Raw genomic sequence first — 20,499 nt, 5'->3', positions numbered from 1 at the left:
CCCTCTATGCCTACTTTCTGGAGGGTTCTTAACATAAGTGGGTGTTGAATTTTGTTAGAAGCTTTTTCTGCATCTATTGAGATGATCATATGGTTTTTCTCCTTCAGTTTTTTAATATGGTGTATCACATTGATTGATTTGTGTATATTGAAGAATCCTTGCATTCCTGGGATTAACCCCATTTGATCATGGTGTGGGATCCTTTTAATGTGCTGTTGGATTCTGTTTGATAGTATTTTTTTGAGGATTTTTGCATCTATGTTCATCAGTGATATTGGCCTGTAGTTTTCTTTTTTTGTAGCATCTTTGTCTGGTTTTGGTATCAGGGTGATGGTGTCCTCGTAGAATGAGTTTGGGAGTGTTCCTCCCTCTGCTATATTCTGGAAGAGTTTGAGAAGGATAGGTGTTAGATCTTCTCTAAATGTTTGATAGAATTCGCCCGTGAAGCCATCTGGTCAGAGCTTTTGTTTGTTGGAAGATTTCTAATCCCAGTTTCAATTTCAGTGCTTGTGACTGGTCTGTTTATATTTTCTATTTCTTCCTGGTTCACTCTCGGAAAGTTGTGCTTTTCTAATAATTTGTCCATTTCTTCCATGTTGTCCATTTTATTGGCATAGAGTTGCTTGTAGTAATCTCTCATGATCCTTTGCATTTCTGCAGTGTCAGTTGTTATTTCTCCTTTTTCATTTCTAATTCTATTGATTTGAGTCTTCTCCCTTTTTTTCTTGATGAGTCTGGCTAATGGTTTATCAATTTTGTTTATCTTCTCAAAGAACCAGCTTTTAGTTTTATTGATATTTGCTATCGTTTCCTTCATTTCTTTTTCATTTATTTCTGATCTGATCTTTATGATTTCTTTTCTTCTGGTAACTTTGGGGGTTTTTTGTTCTTCTTTCTCTAATTGCTTTAGGTGTGAGGTTAGCTTGTTTATCTGAGATGTTTCTTGTTTCTTGAGGTAGGATTTTATAAACTTCCCTCTTAGAACTGCTTTTGCTGCATCCCATAGGTTTTGGGTCGTCGTGTTTTCATTGTCATTTGTTTCTAGGTATTTTTCGATTTCCTCTTTGATTTCTTCAGTGATCTCTTCATTATTTAGTAGTGTATTGTTTAGCCTCCATGTGTTTGTATTTTTCACAGATTTTTTTCCTGTAATTGATATCTGGTCTCATAGCGTTTTGGTCAGAAAAGATACTTGATACAATTTCAAGTTTCCTAGATTTACCAAGGCTTGATTTGTGACCCAAGATATGATCTGTCCTGGAGAATGTTCCATGAACACTTGAGAAGAAAGTGTAATCTGTTGTTTTTGGATGGAGTGTCCTATAGATATCAATTAAGTCCATCTTGTTTAATGTATCATTTAAAGCTTGTGTTTCCTTATTTATTTTCGTTTTGGATGATCTGTCCATTGGTGAAAATGTGGTGTTAAAGTCCCCTACTATGATTGTATTACTGTTGATTTCCCCTTTTATGGCTGTTAGCATTTGCCTTATGTATTGAGGTGCTCCTATGTTGGGTGCATAAATATTTACAATTGTTCTATCTTCTTCTTCGATTGATCCCCTGATCATTATGTAGTGTCCTTCTTTGTCTCTTGTAGTCTTTATTTTAAAGTCCATTTTGTCTGATATGAGAATTGCTACTCCAGCTTTTTTTTGATTTCTATTTGCATGGAATATCTTTTTCCATCACCTCACTCTCAGTCTGTATGTGTCACTAGATCTGAAGTGGGTCTCTTGTAGACAGCATATGTACTGGTCATGTTTTTTCTATCCATTCAGCCACTCTTTGTCTTTTGGTTGGAGCATTTAATTCATTCACATTTAAGGTAATTATCGATATGTATGTTCCTATTCCCATTTTCTTAATTGTTTTGGGTTTGTTATTGTAGGTCTTTTCCTTCTCTTGTGTTTCCTGCCTAGAAAAGTTCCTTTAGTATTTGTTGTAGAGCTGGTTTGGTGGTGCTGAATTCTCTTAGCTCTTGCTTATCTGTAAAGATTTTAATTTCTCCGTCTAATCTGAATGAGATCCTTGCTGTCTAGAGTAATCTTGGTTGTAGGTTTTCCCTTTTCATCACTTCAAATATGTCCTGCCACTCCCTTCTGGCTTGCAGAGTTTCTGCTGAGAAATCGGCTGTTAACCTTATGGTGATTCCCTTGTATGTTAATTGTTGCTTTTCCTTGCTGGTTTTAATATTTTTTCTTTGTATTTAATTTTTGATAGCTTGATTAATATGTGTCTTGGCATGTTTCTCCTTGGATTTGTCCTATATGGGATTCTCTGTACTTCCTGGACTTGATTAAATATTTCCTTTCCCCTATTAGGGAAGTTTTCAACTATAATCTCTGCAAATATTTTCTTAGTCCTTTTTTTTTTTTTCTCTTCTGCATATGGGACCCCTGTAATTCGAATGTTAGTGCTTTTAATGTTGTCCCAGAGGTCTCTGAGATTGTCCTCAATTCTTTTCATTCTTTTTTCTTTATTCTGCTTTGCGGTAGTTATTTCCACTCTTTTATTTTCCAGGTCACTTTTCCGTTCTTCTGCCTCCATTATTCTGCTATTGATTCCTTCTAGAGAATTTTTAATTTCATTTATTGTGTTGTTCATCGTTGTTTGTTTGCTCTTTAGTTTTTCTAGGTCCTTGTTAAACGTTTCTTGTATTTTCTCCATTCTATTTCCAAGATTTTGGATCGTCTTTACTATCGTTACTCTAAATTCTTTTTCAGGTAGACTGCCTATTTCCTCTTCATTTGTTTGGTCTGGTGGGTTTTTACCTTGCTCCTTCATCTGCTGTGTATTTCTCTGTCTTCTTATTTTGCTTAGCTTACTCTGTTTGGGATCTCCATTTCTCAGGCTGCAGGTTCGTAGTTCCCATTGTTTTTGTGTCTGCTCCCAGTGGGTAAGGTTGGTTCAGTGAGTTGTGTAGGCTTCCTTGTGGAGGGGACTGGTGCGTGTTTTCTGGTGGGTGAGGCTGGATCTTGTTTTTCTGGTGGGCAGGACCATGTCCGGTGTTGTGTTTTGGGATGTCTGTGAACTTATGATTTTAGGCATCTTCTCTGCTATTTGGTGGGTTTGTGTTCCTGTCTTGCTAGTTGTTTGGCATATGGTGTCTAGCACTGAAGCTTGCTGGTCATTGAGTGGAGCTGGGTTTTAGCGTTGAGATAGAGATCTCTGGGAGAGCTTTCGCCGTTTGATATTATGTGGGGCCGGGAGGTCTCTGGTGGACCAATGTCATGAACTCAGCTCTCCCACCTCAGAGGCTCAGGCCTGATACCCAGCCAGAGCACCAAGGCCCTGTCAGCCACACAGCTCAGAAGAAAAGGGAGAAAGAAAAGATAGAAAGAAAGAAAGAAAGAAAGAAAGAAAGAAAGAAAGAAAGAAAGAAAAAAATAAATAAATAAAATAAAATAAATTTATTAAAATAGAAAAAAATTATTAAAGATAAAAAAATAAATAATAAAAAAAGAAAGCGAGAAAGAAAGAAGAGAGCAACTAAACCTAAAAACAAATCCACCAATGATAACAAGTGCTAAAAACTATACTAAAAAAAAAGAAAAAAAAGAAAAAAAAGAAAAAAATGAACAGTCAGAACCCTAGGACAAATGGTAAAAGCGAAGCTATTCAGACAAAATCACACAAAGAAGCATCACATACACACTCACAAAAAGGAAAAAAAAATGCATATGTATATTAAAAAATTAAAAAAGGAAGAGTGTAACCAAATAAATAAACCAATCTACCAATGATAATAAGCTCTAAATACTAAACTTAGATAAACATAATATCAGAAACAAATTAGATGCAGAAAGCAAACCCCAAGTCTACAGTTGTTCCCAAATCCACCGCCTCAATTTCGGGATGATTCGTGTCTATTCAGGTATTCCAGAGATGCAGGGTACTTCAAGTTGATTGTGGAGATTTAATCCACTGCTCCTGAGGCTGCTGGGAGAAATTTCCCTTTCTCTTCTTTGTTCGCACAGCTCCTGGGGTTCAGCTTTGGATTCGGCCCCGCCTCTGTGTGTAGGTCGCCAGAGGGCATCTGTTCCCCACTCAGACAGGACAGGGTTAAAGGAGCGGCTGATTAGGGGGCTCTGGCTCACTCAGGCTCGGGGGAGGGAGGGCTACGGAATGCGGGACGAGCCTGCAGTGGCAGAGGCCGGCGTGACATTGCAACAGCCTGAGCCACTCTGTGTGTTCTCCCGGGAAAGTTGTCCCTGGATCACAGGACCCTGGCAGTGGCGGGCTGCACAGGATCCCAGGAGGGGAGGTGTGGATAGTGACCTGTGCTCGCACACAGGCTTCTTGGTGGCTGCAGCAGCAGCCTTAGCGTTTCATGCCAGTCTCTGGTGTCCACGCTGATAGCAGTGGCTCGCGCCCATCTCTGGAGCTCGTTTAGGTGGTTCTCTGAATCCCCTCTCCTCGCACACCCCAAAACAATGGTCTCTTGCCTCTTAGGCAGTTCCAGACTTTTTCCTGGACTCCCTCCCAGCTAGCTGTGGCATACTAGCCCCCTTCAGGCTGTGTTTATGCAGCCAACCCCAGTCCTCTCCCTGGCATCTGACCTCTGAAGCCGGAGCCTCAGCTCTCAGCCCCCACCCACCCTGGCCGGTGAGCAGACAAGCCTCTCGGGCTGGTGAGTGCTGGTCGGCACCGATCCTCTGTGTGGGAATCTCTCTGCTTTGCCCTCTGCACCCCTGTTGCTGCACTCTCCTCTGTGGCTCCAAAGGTTCCCCCCTGCCCACCCCCCCATCTCCACCAGTGAAGGGCCTTCCTAGTGTGTGGAAACTTTTCCTCTTTCACAGCTCTCTCTCTGAGGTGCAGGTCCCGTCCCTATTCTTTTGTCTCTGTTTTTCCTTTTTTCTTTTGCCCTACCCAGGTTTGTGGGGAGTTTCTTGCCTTTTGGGAAGTCTGAGGTCTTCTGCCGGCGTTCAGTAGGTGTTCTGTAGGAGTTGTTCCACACGTAGATGTAGTTTTGATGTATTTGTGGGAGGAAAGTGATCTCCACGTCTTACTCCTCCACCATCTTGAAGGTGCCCGATAGTCCCTATTCCTTAATGGACGCTGTAATAGACGTTGAGGATGTAAAATTAAACAAAGGATGATCCTTGGCTTTATGGCATCTATAATTTGGTGGGAGAAGATGTCAGCAAAGAAATTTATAATGCTGTATGAATATACCATTGGGACAGTTTGGCCAAAACTCTTTGTGAACCCAGCCTTAAAGGGTGGTCTATGAATGATGAGGAACCTATTTGAGTTCTCAATTCCAGTAATTTTGATTATGAATAGGCTTTAACTATCAGTACAACTATGTGATCTGGCCAGAGCATTTTGGGAGCACTGAACTAGAATACTGTTGCCCATAAGCAATATGAGTTATAGATGAATTTAAAGTATCCATTTTACTGATGTTGAATAGGCTATTAAATTAAGCATCAGGGTGGCCTTATTAGCAAACAGATTTAGCTAGACTTGAATGGAATTTAACTTTGGGTTTTCTTTCAAATCTGCTTATAGCATTATGGTCTTTGTATAGTAGTTTAATTTGGCACAGAGACTCTTGATAATATGGTAAGTGAAATTTAAAAATGTTGTTTTACATCTATACTTCATTACAAAACCTACAGATTATTGTTGCTCAGTAGCATTTAAATACTTTATCTCAATCTCAATTTGGGTAAATATTTAAAAGAATAAAATGTGTAATTTGGAAAAATAATAAACTGAGACATACAGACAATATAGCAGACTACTCCACTTGCCAAGCTGTTCTTTGCTTTCAGACCTATTATGTCTGGTCTGTGTTAGGTCAATGGATGTAAAAAAGACTTTTGTGTGTGTGTGTGTGTGTGTATACACACACACAGATAGATAGATGGATAGATAGTTGGATATAGATATGAAACTTGGATTTTTATAACTTAAAAGAGGTCTTGCCAGTATGTTAGGAGTCACTATGAAAGCTCTTTGATCTTTTGGTTTTGTAGCTGACAGAATTTTTAAACCTTTATCTCCCTCAGTAAAGGCAAAAATCTTGTGAGAGTGTTTGATAAACCTTTGATATTTCATGGCTATTTAGTCCAAAGGATGTGAAGTTTTTGTTGGAAATATATGTATCTCCTTGGATTCTTTGATATATATTAGTATACTGTGTCCCATGCCATTGTCAAAGTGAAAATTCATTCATTTATCCTGTCTCTAATATAAAAACATTCACAAGGATAAAGTTCATGGCTATCTGTCTATATTTAATAAATTCAAATGTGTGATTGGGTTTGTTGATTTGCCAATTACCATTATATGAGCTTTCTGATCTTTGGTGATATTTAGAGAAAAAAAATTAGTGTCCATTAGTTTTTATCTTATAATTGATATAATAACCATCCCGTTTGAAACTGTATATCAGAGGTATACATAGTACATGTTTGCATATTTTGCTTTAACTCAGTTACTTCAGGTTCATTGTGACAGGTACACCTGCCCTCCAAGTAAAATTCTCTGGGTAATTAGAATCAGTACCAATGTGATTTCTGCCTTTTGTTAGACTTTACAAAATAAAACAGAAAAAAATGCTTTGTGAATTTGTTTAGTTAGTGTAAATATGACAAGTTTTAATTTTTTTCAAGTGAGTTTTCTGATGACTTTAGTTTTGAACATTTGTATCACTCTAACCTATAATAAAAGGTTTTTTCCATCAAAAATTTAGCATATGAAAATTATTTAACAAATACTAAGTAATAAATAATTTAAATTTAGTATAGCAGTCCAAATCAACTGAAAAACTGTAAACTGCAAAATGTATTGGGTGCTATTATGAGTAATGCTTAAGTACAAATACTCTGGAAGGAAAGTCTTGGATATGTATTCCAGCTTCACCCACTTAATAGCTGTGTGGCCTTGGGCAAAATTGTTTAACCTCTTGTTTCTTCATCTGTACAATGAGAATGATAACAGTACCCTCCACACTGGGTTATTGTGAGGGCTTAAATAGTTAATATTTAACAGTGCCTGTAGCATAGTAAGTATTCCATGAGGTATTAGTCATTATCATTTATGATTTGTGATATTTATAATTCATTATAATTTTTTCAGTTGACTGACAATATTTTCTTGTTTTATTTGCTTTGCATTTTATGTTTCATAGTGGTTTATAGACTGCATTTTATTTTAAGAAAAATGGTGTATTTAAAATTATGCTACTTGTGCATGGTAAAATATACACTCTTTGGTGTGTGTAGGGGAGACATCCAAGATAACCTTTGTATTGGGGTGCAATTTTTTCCTTTCTTGGTTGGAAGAATTAGGACCCAACTTTGAATCAAAGAAGGCTAGAGTACGGATTATAGGTTCTTAGACCTGGATGGTACCTTTCAATTTAGCTTCTTCATTTTACGGACGAGGAAGCTAAAGCTTTGGGTGGTTATCCTCCTTAAGTTCACATAACTAGTACCTTAAAGATGGTCTAGAAGTTGTATATTTTGACTCCTTCACCCCCCTCTCTACTTTGGGGAGTATAGAATTTTTGACAATGTTTGAGTAACAGTGACATTCATATTAAAGACAAAAGACATAACCATCATTGCTTTTAATCTGTTTATTGATACAATGAATCATATTAAGAACAAGATTCTCTTGGTGATTTAAAAGATTGGAATTGCTTCTCAGCAGGTTAGTTAACCACGCATACTGAGGAGTATAGCTATTGTGCAGATTGTGGTCTACATCATGGAGGACCTCTAGCCCGACCCTCTGGTCTTTGCCATGTAATTTTTCCTCAAAGAGAAACCTGACCACAGAGCAGAGTGTTATTTGAGCTAAGAGCTGTTAAAACATTAAGTTAGATTTCTTCCTAAAAATCAGTAGACTAAGGCTGTGTTAGCTCATGTTTCATATTACACGAGAGAAAATAAACTGAAAGGTCAGTTGAACAGTTACAGCCTTGCCCTTTTCCAAGGTAATCAGCAGAGCATGTAGCAAAGACGTGAACAGGAGCGTGACTGGAGGGAGAGTGGCTGATAAAGAGGCTGGCCGCTTAAAGTGCTTGGGACAGTACTTGACACTTCCAGGCCTGACCAGATGGGCCATCTCACAGGGCTTGCCTTCAGTAATTCTGATTTATTGCATTCAGATGGCTTTTTTTTTTCTAGTTAGGCAGTCAGGTTTTCACATTGCCAGAAGACCCCAGAAATTTTAATATTGACCATTAATCATACCCTGGTAAACTGCAAGGGCAATATATTATTAATTTGTTTGCAGCCAAGAGACAAAACACAGTGATTAAAATTAATTTCTAGCTACATTTTGTTAATTTATTCTAATTAATTAATATGTTAAGAAGTCAAAATATGTTTACATTAGTGGCTATATAGTAGGTTCTTTATGTTGTGTCATTAAATGTCATTTCCATTATCCTAAATGTTGAACTCTAGAAATAAGTACTTTATTATTAAAATAAATAAGGAGTTGTATAAGGCTTTCTAAGTAATACCACCAAGTGAAGTATTTCTAATTTTCTATTAATTGAATGAGAACATTTCGTGGTTTGGGTTTTGTAGGATTTAGATTTGGAAGGATCTCATCGGTGACCTCCCTCCACCCCTTCACCTCTATGGCCCGGTACCAGAATTAAGAAAGAACATTTAATAAGTAACAGCCATTATTTACTTTCAGGACACAATTTTAAATAGTAGCCACTCTCACTTTTAAAGTTAACTTTTAACAGTTTTAAATTGACCTCATTCTCCGCCTCCCAAAAAAGAGAGATTTAATGATTTCTACATAATCATAATTTCTATATATATATTATTAATTTGAAATACAAAGTAGCCAAATTACATTTAACTTTAGGCTAAGTAAGAACAAAATTGTTATTTAAATAGCTTTTATTCTAAAACATCAGAAAATAAGAAATGAACTGTTTGCTCTTAAATATGCTCTGAGGATAGTAGTTATCAGATATTCCATAGTGCATTTGATTGTTTTAGAAATGGTACAAAATGAAAAAGATTTTTAAAAAAGGTTAAAATTAGTAACATGCTTAATGTTTGCTTGTAATTAACATTTAGATTTTATTATTGTATTATAATTAACATGATATAACTATTCCAATTTTTTCAAGGTTTTTTTTTTTTCTACTTAGAAATATCTTAATTTCTTATTTAAAAAAAGGAAAGATGAGACATGACATAATTTATTTTTGGTGGGCTAGTTATATATAAGCACAATAGTCCTGACATCAACGGTATTATCTTTCTGTTTTATACATGGGAGGCTGAAACTCTGAGATCATTAAGGGGAAAATCTAAGGTCACTTTGCTAATGGGCCTAGCAATAGAACCTAACCTTTTATTTTTAAAATCTGTCTTTTCTATAGTGTGTCATCATGCCTGGAACATAGAACATGGCCCATACAAATTAGTCTTAGGTTAACTCTATATGTGAAAGAACTCATTTCATTAACATCTAGTCCCAAATCTTATGAACATAGGCATTGGTAAGGGTTATAATAGTAAGAAAAACTGCTTGAGTTAAAAACCACAGACATGCATGTTACTATCAGTTTGAGTAGAAATGAGATGATGGGAGTGAATTGTCTTCCATTCATTTTGGCAGCAGTTGGTGTCTTGATTGGGTCAGCACATCCTCTGGTTTCCTTTTCACTTTTGTAGATCCATACGTTTGAACTTTTTATAACCTTCAAGTCAATGAATCAGTGTCTTACGTGAGATAATGCATTTCCTTATAAAGCTGGTTGTTTAGTCACACAGGACCTACAAGAGCAAGAGTGAGGGATTTATCTGCAGACTGCTTCCCATTTTCTATCTCTTATTGGTCAAAGTTTATCCCTTTAAAAGTTTGGCCTTTATTTCTCCACACATCAATGTTGTAGTATCTGGCTTCTTTCAGGAGCTGCTCGCAAGTCACAGCCTTCATAGGGCCGGTCAAACGAGGGTACAAAGCCAGGACCGTGGTGGGACTAAGTGAATATGTGAGTCTCGTACATTTAGGGCGGATTGTATCTTTCTTATATTTGAAGAGGCTATTGATTTTCTATGTTGTCCTCAAATCCAACAATCATATTGAATAGATTTATTGTCCTAATAGTGTGCTTATTCATTTCATGCGAAAGGTGTTACGCTAAGCATTTTAGGTATATTATCTCATTTGATTATCTTATGAAATATATTCTGTTATTCTTAGATAGGGAAATTGAGTCTTAGTTACAGCTGGTAAGAGGTAGGATTGGAATTCAAATTCAGATGTAATAATCTTAATTTTAAACCTAAATCTAACCATCCTGTCACCATTGCCTCACCACTGTCTGGCAAGTAATAGGTGCTCACTAAATATTTATTTGTTAAGTACTTAATATGTGGCAGTATTTAAGGTGCTTGGGTATATGAGTGTGCTAAACAGATAATTTTCCCTGTCTTTGGGGAATTTACATTCTAGCTACTTCTATTTTCTGGTTATAAGCCTTTATCAACGCCTTACACGGTGCTTTCTCGCTCTTTGTTTTTTGCTCTTCTGTCTCCCACACATAACGAAGAATGTCTTGAAGGCATGGACTCTTTCTTCTCTGTTCTCAGTGACTAGCATAGCACTGGACATATAGTAGATGCTTAGTAATATTTGTGGAATAAATGGATGGATTTTACCACTCCTTGCTTGTCACTTTTACTTAAATGGCCCCAATTTTACTGTTTCCTGATAGATGAAGTTTAGAGTGTATGTTAAATTGAATACAGATTGGAAATGTCACTAAAATTTTAAATGAAATTTTGAAAATTTATACATCTATTTGTTGACTAGTACATTTAAACATTTAAATATAAGGAACGTCATTCAAAAGTAAGAAACCATGTCTACTATAATGTCAATTTTTAAATTATTTTCATTGATCAATCCTGTATAACAAGAGTCCACAAATCCCTGTATTTTAATGTTCAGTCTATTTAATAAAGACTTCAGTAATCTCTATACTCTGCCTGCTAAAATTCATCCTTCAAACTGCTCCCTTTAAAAACTCTCTCTGATTGTATCAGTTATCTCCTCTTTAAAGTCTTAAAGGTTTTCATTTTTTATTTATTATCTAGCTGAAGACCATCTTTTCCATCTTGATTTGCCACTACTTTTCTAGCCATCCTCCTGTCCATCTACGTATAGCTAATATGTAGCCCACAAGAACCACCTTAAATTTTACACATTTAATGCTCTTCTCTGTCTTGTCTCCAACTGTCAGAATATACTACTCATCTTTCAAGATATAGCACAAATGCCAGCCACTTTTTAAAGCCTTTTCTAATGTTCTCTTCTCCCATCAGTTCTTTCTGTTGTCTTGCTTATTCTTCTGTTAACATTTGCTTATCTCAGCCCTATCCTGTCCTGAGTTGAACAGTCTTCTATTAGACTGATGAACGTATTGAGGGAAGGACCTTGAATTATTGGCACACGATAAATATTTTTATCCTGTAATAAATGTTGTGGGTTTTTGTTGTTGTTGTTGTTGTTGAATACTTATCCGTGATTGAGGGACATAAACTATTCACTTTAAAGTCTCAAATGCCTACTCTTCACTTGACAGGTTTAATATATAGATAAGTTTGTATATTACACATATTTTGTGCTTCAAGAAGAAAGTTTCTGCCAGTCACCTTGAGGTCTTTTTAAAGGCCAATTTAAAAAGCAATTTTTTGTTTCAAAAAAAACTCCATTCCCCTCTCCTTTATTTTCCCCTTTTTTAGTTATTAAAAATTCCTGTTGAGCTTTTACTTCTCTGCTTTTGCTTGCCTCTATTCCAAGTCTTCTCTAGGAAGCAGATGACAATATAAAATCTTAAGAATTAAGCTAGCAAAGAAGGAATTTCCCCCATGGGTTCCTTGTGTTTCAGGCCCACTCAGAAGCACTTGAGAAAGAATTCTACATCCTAGACATTTCCAGATAAGGTATGATCCATCTCCCCTGACATATCTCCTGTGTTCACAACCTTGCCTGAAATTAGAGTTTCGGTACGGATCTAGGATGAACTGTCTTACAGGAGAGCAAAGACTGTAGCCTGTTTCATTTTTTTTTCCAAACTAATCATTTCCTGCTTCCCTAAAGTAACTATTTTTTCCCCTAATCAATCCAATTTACTTAATTTTCTTCAAAATGTATGTATACTCCATACATTCAAGTTAATCTGGAGTGCCTGGTACGTGTTATGGGTTAGTATGCCTATATTTGTAATTTTTGTAATTTTTATTTTGTAATTTTTCATAGCAGGAAAAAATGTGTTCTCAAACACTTTTGGAATTTAAGGAGAAACAGTCCTTGATGTTTGCTAATAATTAATGTGCATATTAACATCTAAACAAGTATTATAAGTTAAAAAATTGTAAATTAAAAAGTATATTACAGCATTGCCTTCCACTGAGATGGTGAAAATTTATAGCTTACAGTTATTGAGCACTTGCCGGCTACTGTGGGGATGACTCCTAGTATGACGTCATTGATTCCTTATAAACTATGAGATTTCCCCCACGTAACAGGGGAAGAAATTAAGGAAAAAGGAGGCTAAGTGATTTGTTCAAGGTCACATATAGTATGTAACAGAGTTAGGATTTGAACCTAAACTGTTTATTTCTAGAGCCTTAGCTGTTTCTCTTAATTATAAGATTAATAGCCTTATGAATAAAACTTACAGGGCTTTTTTTAAAAGGAAGATGTGACTTTTGAGACTTTGTCTCTTGACTTCCTTAAAGTATACCTTTTGTGATGAATAATACTACCTCTCTACTGCTTTTTACCTTCTTGACCTTGGGCAACTTACATATTTATCTGTGCCTCTATTTCTTTCTTTGTAAAAAGAGGATTAAAAACATCAATGTAGAGATCAAATGTGATAATATTTTTATATCTGTACAAAATGCTAGTTGCAATACTAACTTCATTTTATGTTCTGGTTACCAAGAATTTGACCCAGTTTTTAAATATTCTATAAATTCATAGCAAAATATTGAGAGAGATGACTGTAGTAGGAGAGGGCAAAGGAATGATGAGCTTGCTATATCCTCAGGCATTTTCTTTTTTGAGCCACAGTGATTTCAAAGTGGAATGTGTATTTCTGTATCAGAAGCTACAGGGCTGACCTTGAGGAAGTCAAGATATTTAGTTAGAATTATATCATGCTATAATCCTGTTTCTGTTCAATTTTTAGTAAATGGGACAGTTGTACATGTCTTATGAAACGTCTTAAGAATGATTATTTTTTAAACTTAAACTTGAAATAAATCTAAAACTGTGTTTTAAAGATATTATAACCACATGGACAGTAAAATTATTGCCACATTTATTCACCCTCCCAAAGTTGATATCTTTTTAAAAAAGAATCAGTAATTTTTCTTATATTATGATAATGTATGTGTATGTATTTTTTTTACCTTAAGTCCAGATTTATTTTGTTGACTGTTCCTTACTGTTTGATCATTTTATTGAATGTTGTTACTTATGTTGTCTAATATGGATTAGAGTTTCCATACACCAAGAGTTATATCTGAATAATATCTATAAGAGGTAACAATCATTTTCTCATAGAACTTGGAGAGTACGAGAGAGTTTGCAATACTAGTCTTTCATTAGATCTGTAGATTGAGGGTTATTTTGCCTTTTTTCTTTTTTGGTCTAGATCAGTCTTTGAAGTATTTTTGAAACAGTTGCCAATGTTAAATTAGGGAGAGTTCATAGAAAAATCTGGAATTTTTTCATTCTTACTTGATTTGGCAAATGCTTGGTAATAATAGGCTATAGCTTTTAAATAGACACTGTCACTTTTCGCTGGGCTTTGTGCTCTCCATCTCACTTAGAGTTCTTTTCTGCGTTGTTTTCCATACTCGAAGGCTAACCTCATTGGTCATTCTTCTATCATCAGGCTTGCCCTTTTGTGTTCCTCGTGTGGGAGAAGCTCCTCATATTTATGATACCTTCCTGGCTTCTGTTGGTGGTTCAGTTTGTGTAAAGACTGGAGTAAAGACTGCCAGTAAAGTAAAGACTGGAGTGAGACTGGGGTTGTATGATTTCATTAAAAGCTAATTTGTTTCAAATAATAGATTAAATGTAATCTGAATTTTTTTGAAACCATGGGCATGTGCGCTCACAGGTGGGCATGTGTATTTGTGTGTGTTGGGTATATGTATACAATACAAAAGGGGGTCATATATGAAATATTCCACTCACACCTACCTCTCCCGTAGGCATTGCACTACACTGATCAGATTTTGTGCTGTACCTCTTCTTGTCTTTGAAGCAAATGTGGTGAGTGTGGTGAGGCTAGGGAGGCTTTAAGGCTCCTGTTCACCTCAGCCCATTGGAATTCAACCGCTGGTGCAGAGGAAGGGACCCGGTGAAAATACCATCTACATGCCATCTGTACCTATCTGACTATTCTATATACAAATAGATGTTTTGTGGAAAACTGCTTTGCAGCTTCTTTCCCTAAGCCATTGCTCTTGGGACATTTTTCCATATCACCACATTTCATTCTATCTCATTCTTCATAATGGATCTCGTGTAATTTGTTGTTCGCATGTTCCACAGTTAATTCGACCAGCCTCCCTTGTTGAACAGGTAGGTCTTTTCCATGGTTTGGTATTTTAAATAATGCCATAATGATTATCATTGTACACATGTCTTTGCTTCTTTGTGTGATATATCCTAGGGGTAAATTTCTAGAAATGGAATTACTTAGTTGAAGAGTGTAATTTTGAAATTTTCATAGCTGATGCCAAAGTTATCTAATTTATATTTCATTAAAGAGTATTTGGGAATGTCTTTTTCCTGGACCTGTATTCTGTCTGCACAGACTATCACATGTTTACTGGTCTTTTAGGTGGAAAATGGAATTTTGAAATTTAGGTTTGCACTTCTTCAATTATGTATGAATTTGAGCATCTTTTCAATGTGTTTACTGGCCATTTGTACTTCTTTTTCTGTGAACTATGGGTTTTGTTTTTTTTTAATTAAATATTTATAACTTTGATCTTTCAAAGTTATTTTGGTTTTAGAGGTCCAATTTTTAAACTTAGATTCCAATATTTTAATAGGTAAGCCATTCTTACTTATTTGAAATGTCCTTTTATGATGTATTTAATTTCTTTATATGTTCAAGTCTATCTCAAGAACTCAGTTTTATCCCACTGATCTATTTCAAACTATTTGAATTCCCCAAATTTTATAAACATAGTTTTATATACGCATTAAAATTCTTATGGAATATTTTATAGGATTATGTAGATATTTTAATGATCTAAAAATTTTATAGTTTCAGAAAAAAACATTTATTTTGTTGAAATGGTGTTTCTTTGTTATAAATAATTAAAACAATGCAAGGGAGAAAGTAAATAGAAACCCCACCAAAAAAATCATCACTGATATTAAGGGAACATCATTCTTGATATTTTTTATATGCTTATATATAGGTAGAAGGATAGAGAAATAGCTTGATAGAAATCATATAATGAAACATGAGGAAAATAGATGTGTTTTAAATTTAATTTTAAACAAATAGACTGAAATAAAATGAAAGAAGTGGCTGAAATTCACATTACGACTTTCTTTAAAGTGGCCATCTCAGATTAATGAAGAGATTAAAGAGTATAATGATGACAATCTTAAATTTTAGTCAGTGTTGAGTGACTCTATTCTAAAAAAAAAATAGGGGTCTGACCGCTCATGCTTTATTCCATCTCTCTTTCACTTACCTCTTGTTTTTTTATAAATCAAGTTTTCACTTGTCCATTGAGATTCTTTTCTTGTTATCACATTCACATAATTGCACAATTGATTAGCCTTGGTTCTATATTTAAAGACTTAGGGCTCAACCACACTGCTGCAATGACTGTCCATTCCTCTGTGTGTGTGCTATTAGTCTTTTAATTGACTAATTTTTATGGAAAGTGTTTTTTTTTTTTTCTTTTCTTCAACAATCGTTCATTAATGTCAAAGACTTAAAATTATTTTTTAATTTGGCTATATTTAAAGAATTCCTTAAGCTCGAGTAGGCATGTGTCTCATATAATATCCTTAGATTACTACTTTTCCCTCTAAGAATTGTGTGGGCTTGGCTTTGTTATGTTTTGGTCTTTAATGTAATGCTCCTTTGCAAAAAAATATGCCCCCCTCCCCGTATTTTTTTGTACCAGTTGTCCATAGAATTATTTCTTTCTCCTTTGAATTTCAGTAGCTTAAACTGGGAGATGCTGTGCATGCGTGTTTGTGCATTTGTTTTCCAAATTTTTCTTAAAATGTAATGTGTTCTTTTTAAAATGCAGATTTAATTCTATAGGAAAAACTGTCCAGTTTTATGTCTTTTGTATTCATTTTATTTAGTTTTGTTCTTCAGAGTCACAGCTATCCTTATTTTGATAGTTTTTGTTAGTTTTGCATATCTCTTGTCTTAGTATATTCAATTTCTTTGTCTTTTTTCTCTAATTATATCAATTTCCAGTTCACTTACCTAATAATTCTTTTTTATAATAAACCACTAGCATCTTTATTTGTCAACAATAGCCACTTAGAAAATGTAGTAGACAAGGAGCATCTTATGATAACAGCAAAATGCTAAGATTAACCTAATAATAAATGTGCTAAAGGACTCAATATTTTGTATGTAGCAATTCTCTCCAAATTAATCTATATAGTAAAATAATCTGAATAAACTTGACATACTGATTGTAAAGTTCATATAAAGGAAAACAGTTTTTAAATTATCCAAGAAAATGTACAGAAAAATTAAAATTAAATATACTATTATATGTAGTTATGTTAATTAAAATTGTGGTATTCTTCCTCCAGATACAGAAAAGAACAAAGAAAGAGGAATAAATTAAAATGCCTTCTATATATGTGAATTTAATACATAAAGTCAATCAGGCATCTTAATCAGTGGAGAAAGGGCAGAATATATGAAATAAAGAGCACTGGGAAAATTATTCTCACACTTTGGAAGAAAACTAAAATTCCTACATCATTCCATATACAAAAAAAAATTCCAAGGCAATATAAGCACTAAACACCAAAAAATATAAGTATAGTGGAAGAAAATATGGGAGAATTCTTTTATAATCTTGTGATTAGGAATACCTTTTAAGCAAAATATAATGCTATATATATTCTATATAAAACTCCTTAAAGATGGATAGATTAGAAAGATTTTTTTTTTTTTTAACCTAGGGTTTTTTTTGTTTTTTGGTTTTTGTTTGTTTATTTATTTATTTATTTATGGCTGTGTTGGGTCTTCGTTTCTGTGCGAGGGCTTTCTCTAGTTGTGGCAAGCGGGGGCCACTCTTCATCGCGGTGCGCAGGCCTCTCACTATCGCGGCCTCTCTTGTTGCGGAGCACAGGCTCCACACGCGCAGGCTCAGTAACTGTGGCTCACGGGCCTAGTTGCTCCGCGGCATGTGGGATCTTCCCAGACCAGGGCTCGAACCCGTGTCCCCTGCATTGGCAGGCAGATTCTCAACCACTGCGCCACCAGGGAAGCCCTAGAAAGAATTTTTAAATTCTTTAAGGTGAAACATACCATAAGTAAAGCTAGAAGGAAACCAACTGGAAGAAAATATTTGCAATAAGTGTGTTTCAGAAAACAGATGACTTTCTGTAATATATAAAGAGCTTTTGCAAATCAAAAAATGAAGCAACCTAAAATGGAAAAAAAAGGACAAAGATATAGCTAATATTGATTGAGAGAATATTATTTGCCAGGCAATAGCCCAAGGACTTTACATGTACAAACTCAACTAATTTGCATAATAACCCTTTTGATCAAATACACTTAGCATCTCCATTTTGCAGGCAAGAAAATGAGACACAGAAATTTAGGAATTTGTCCAGAGTTATACCATTAGTAAATACTAGCCAGCACTCAACTCACTAAAAAAGAAGCACAAATAGCTAATAAATTTAAGAAAAGCCATTCAACCTTAATAATAATTTAGGAAAATGCAAGCACTAAAACACAATAAGATATTTTTACCAACCAGAGAGTTAAAAAATATCAGATGGATTAATAAGACTAACATTGCCAAGAGTGTAGAGAAACAGTAACTCTCATACTCAATTATTGGGGATGTCCATTGTATAGTATTTTTTTTGTTATCTTTAAAAATAGGGATTTTTAAATTATTTTTTTTGAATTTTATTTTATTATTTTTTGTATACAGCAGGTTCTTATTAGTTATCTATTTTATACATATTAGTGTATATATGTCAATCCCAATCTCCCAGTTCATCCCACCACCACCCCCCACGCCCCGCTTTCCACCCTTGGTTATATGTACACTTTGTTCCTTGCCAATTCTAATTTAATTATTATTTTCTAATGCTACATTTTGATACTCTGTTTATTTCTTTGGGTCTGCAGTTTCATTTTACTTCTCATTCTGTTATTCTGTCATATAATCTCTCAGCTCTTATTTTAATTCAATTCATTATTATTTAAGTTGAAGTACAGCATGAAACATTTGTGGAAAGATTCTTTTTCCATTCAGCTCATTTGAGGTGTTCTTCATTAGTTAGCTTCTTACATTTTGTATATTCCCTGTATATTCCCTACTTGGATTCATGCCATCTTTCTGGGACTTTTATTGATTACCCCTCAGGGTATGGGGTAAGCAGGGAAGTTTATGGACATTCCTCAATTCATTGCATAGTTCTGGAACTTTCACTTCTGACATAGAGCAGCTGCCACATGCTTCATTTCTCTAGTTTTACCAGTTTTGTCCTACTTTGCTTCTCCCCAGGCTTGGGGCTAATAAGTGCAAGTAGTAGTATGTTTTTGTGTACCAGCCCTGAATATGGACTCTGGGAATCTGGGAGAGGTTCAGGAGCAGCCATGTGTTATTCTTGGTCCTGCTTGGAAAGCAATCTTTGGTTTCTTCTCCTGGCTGCTAGATTCTGTAGTTTGATGTGATGTATGTTCTTTCCATGCTTATAGGGCATGGCTAGGCAAACTACAGCCCAGAGGCCAAATTTGGCCCCACCATCTGTTTTTGTAAATAAAGTGTTATTGAAACACAGCTACACCCATCCATTTGCATATTGTCTGTGGCCAATTTCATGCTTCAGAGACATAGTTGAGTAGTTGTGATAGAGACCATATGGCTGGCAAAGCCTAAAATATTTACAGTCTGCCCCTTAACAGGAAAAATGTGCCAAACCTGCTATAGAGTAATTTTATTTTTCTTACTGGTTTTTAGCTATTTTTCCTTCATTTTTTTTTTTTTTTTTTTGTAGGAGTTTGAGGAGAGATGTAGGAATGCTCCTTCATTATACTGTCTTGACATAGAAGTTGCTATAGTGCTGATATTAAAATATTCATGGAATAACATAACCATCATATTTTCTCTCTTATACCAAAATGCTTGAAATTACAAAAAAAAAATGTTAGTTGGATTAGTTCAGTTTATTTGAGATAAGAATAATTTTATCATGCCAGGTAACTTCTACCAATAAATGAAATTATTCACATCATTCCTCTTTAATGATGTCTTTTTTTTTCTTTTTCTGAATGAGAGTAAAGCAACTTCTTAATTATAGTAGTTTTTCTGGAAGATGATTTAATTTTTCAATTTCCTTTCTTTTGCACTTTTTCAAAGGTATAAGCGGTTTAACCAGACTTTGAACAACATTGGAGAGAACGAAGGTGGTATTGATAAGTTTTCCAGAGGTTATGAATCATTTGGTGTCCACAGATGTGCTGATGGTGGTTTATACTGCAAAGAATGGGCCCCGGGAGCAGAAGGAGTTTTCCTTACTGGAGACTTCAGTAAGTATTTTAGAACGATTAAACTCAGTTGTAATATTTTATTTATTTACTTAAAACATAGATGTTATATTTCATATATTTAACTTTTATGAATATTTTTGATTACAAATATTCTACTTTTCCATAGAACTTCTTCAGTCTTTACCTTCATGTTGTAAAGGTGTTTCTGCTGTAATAAGATACATGTGTTTCTTAAAAACTTTATGTTCTTAAAATCATGTACCAGAAATAACAGAGTTTATGAGAAAAATAGTGTTAGACAGAGTACGCCAAATCTATTCAACTTTGTTATCAAGCTCTGACAAAACTAACAGCGATCTAGGTAAAAATATTGGTGTGGGTTCAATCTCCAGTAACATTTTGCTCCTGGTTATTTGGCATCGTAGTACTTGGATCCTCTAATATCTTTTTTTGAGACCGCAGTAAAAGTAGACAGCTAATCTAGAGGGTAAACTGCTTCATCAGTCAGTTCTTTGTTTTTTCCTTTTCCTTTTTTATAACACAATATGGAAACACCTTCTCAGCCTTGTCATCTGCACCATTAATTTCACTAGGCAGTTAACTCTATGGAAAGCACAGTGGTTCTAGAAGTCAGGCTTCCATCTTACAGTCTAGTGGAAGGAAACCTGTATGTAAATAACTAAAATACAGTGTGCTCAGTTTTATTGTATAAGTATAAATAAACTACTGTAATAGTG

The 20,499-nt window shown here is 35.0% G+C and overlaps 1 protein-coding gene across 3 annotated transcripts in view; it reads left to right on the top strand.

Moving 5' to 3' along the window:
• Positions 1-20,499, top strand: part of GBE1 (1,4-alpha-glucan branching enzyme 1) — a 284,943-nt gene that overhangs the window by 43,010 nt on the left and 221,434 nt on the right. For all 3 annotated transcript variants that reach the window (XM_082392426.1, XM_082392427.1, XM_082392428.1), the window contains one exon: positions 19,632-19,801. In XM_082392426.1, coding sequence (XP_082248552.1) covers positions 19,632-19,801 — 170 coding nt within the window. The remainder of the gene's footprint in view (positions 1-19,631; positions 19,802-20,499) is intronic.

Source organism: Balaenoptera borealis (genome assembly GCF_965194805.1).
Source record: "Balaenoptera borealis genome assembly, chromosome: 5".
Classification (NCBI taxonomy): domain Eukaryota; kingdom Metazoa; phylum Chordata; class Mammalia; order Artiodactyla; family Balaenopteridae; genus Balaenoptera; species Balaenoptera borealis.
Note: the sequence above shows the minus strand (reverse complement) of the source record. Positions and strands in the feature narration are given on the sequence as shown.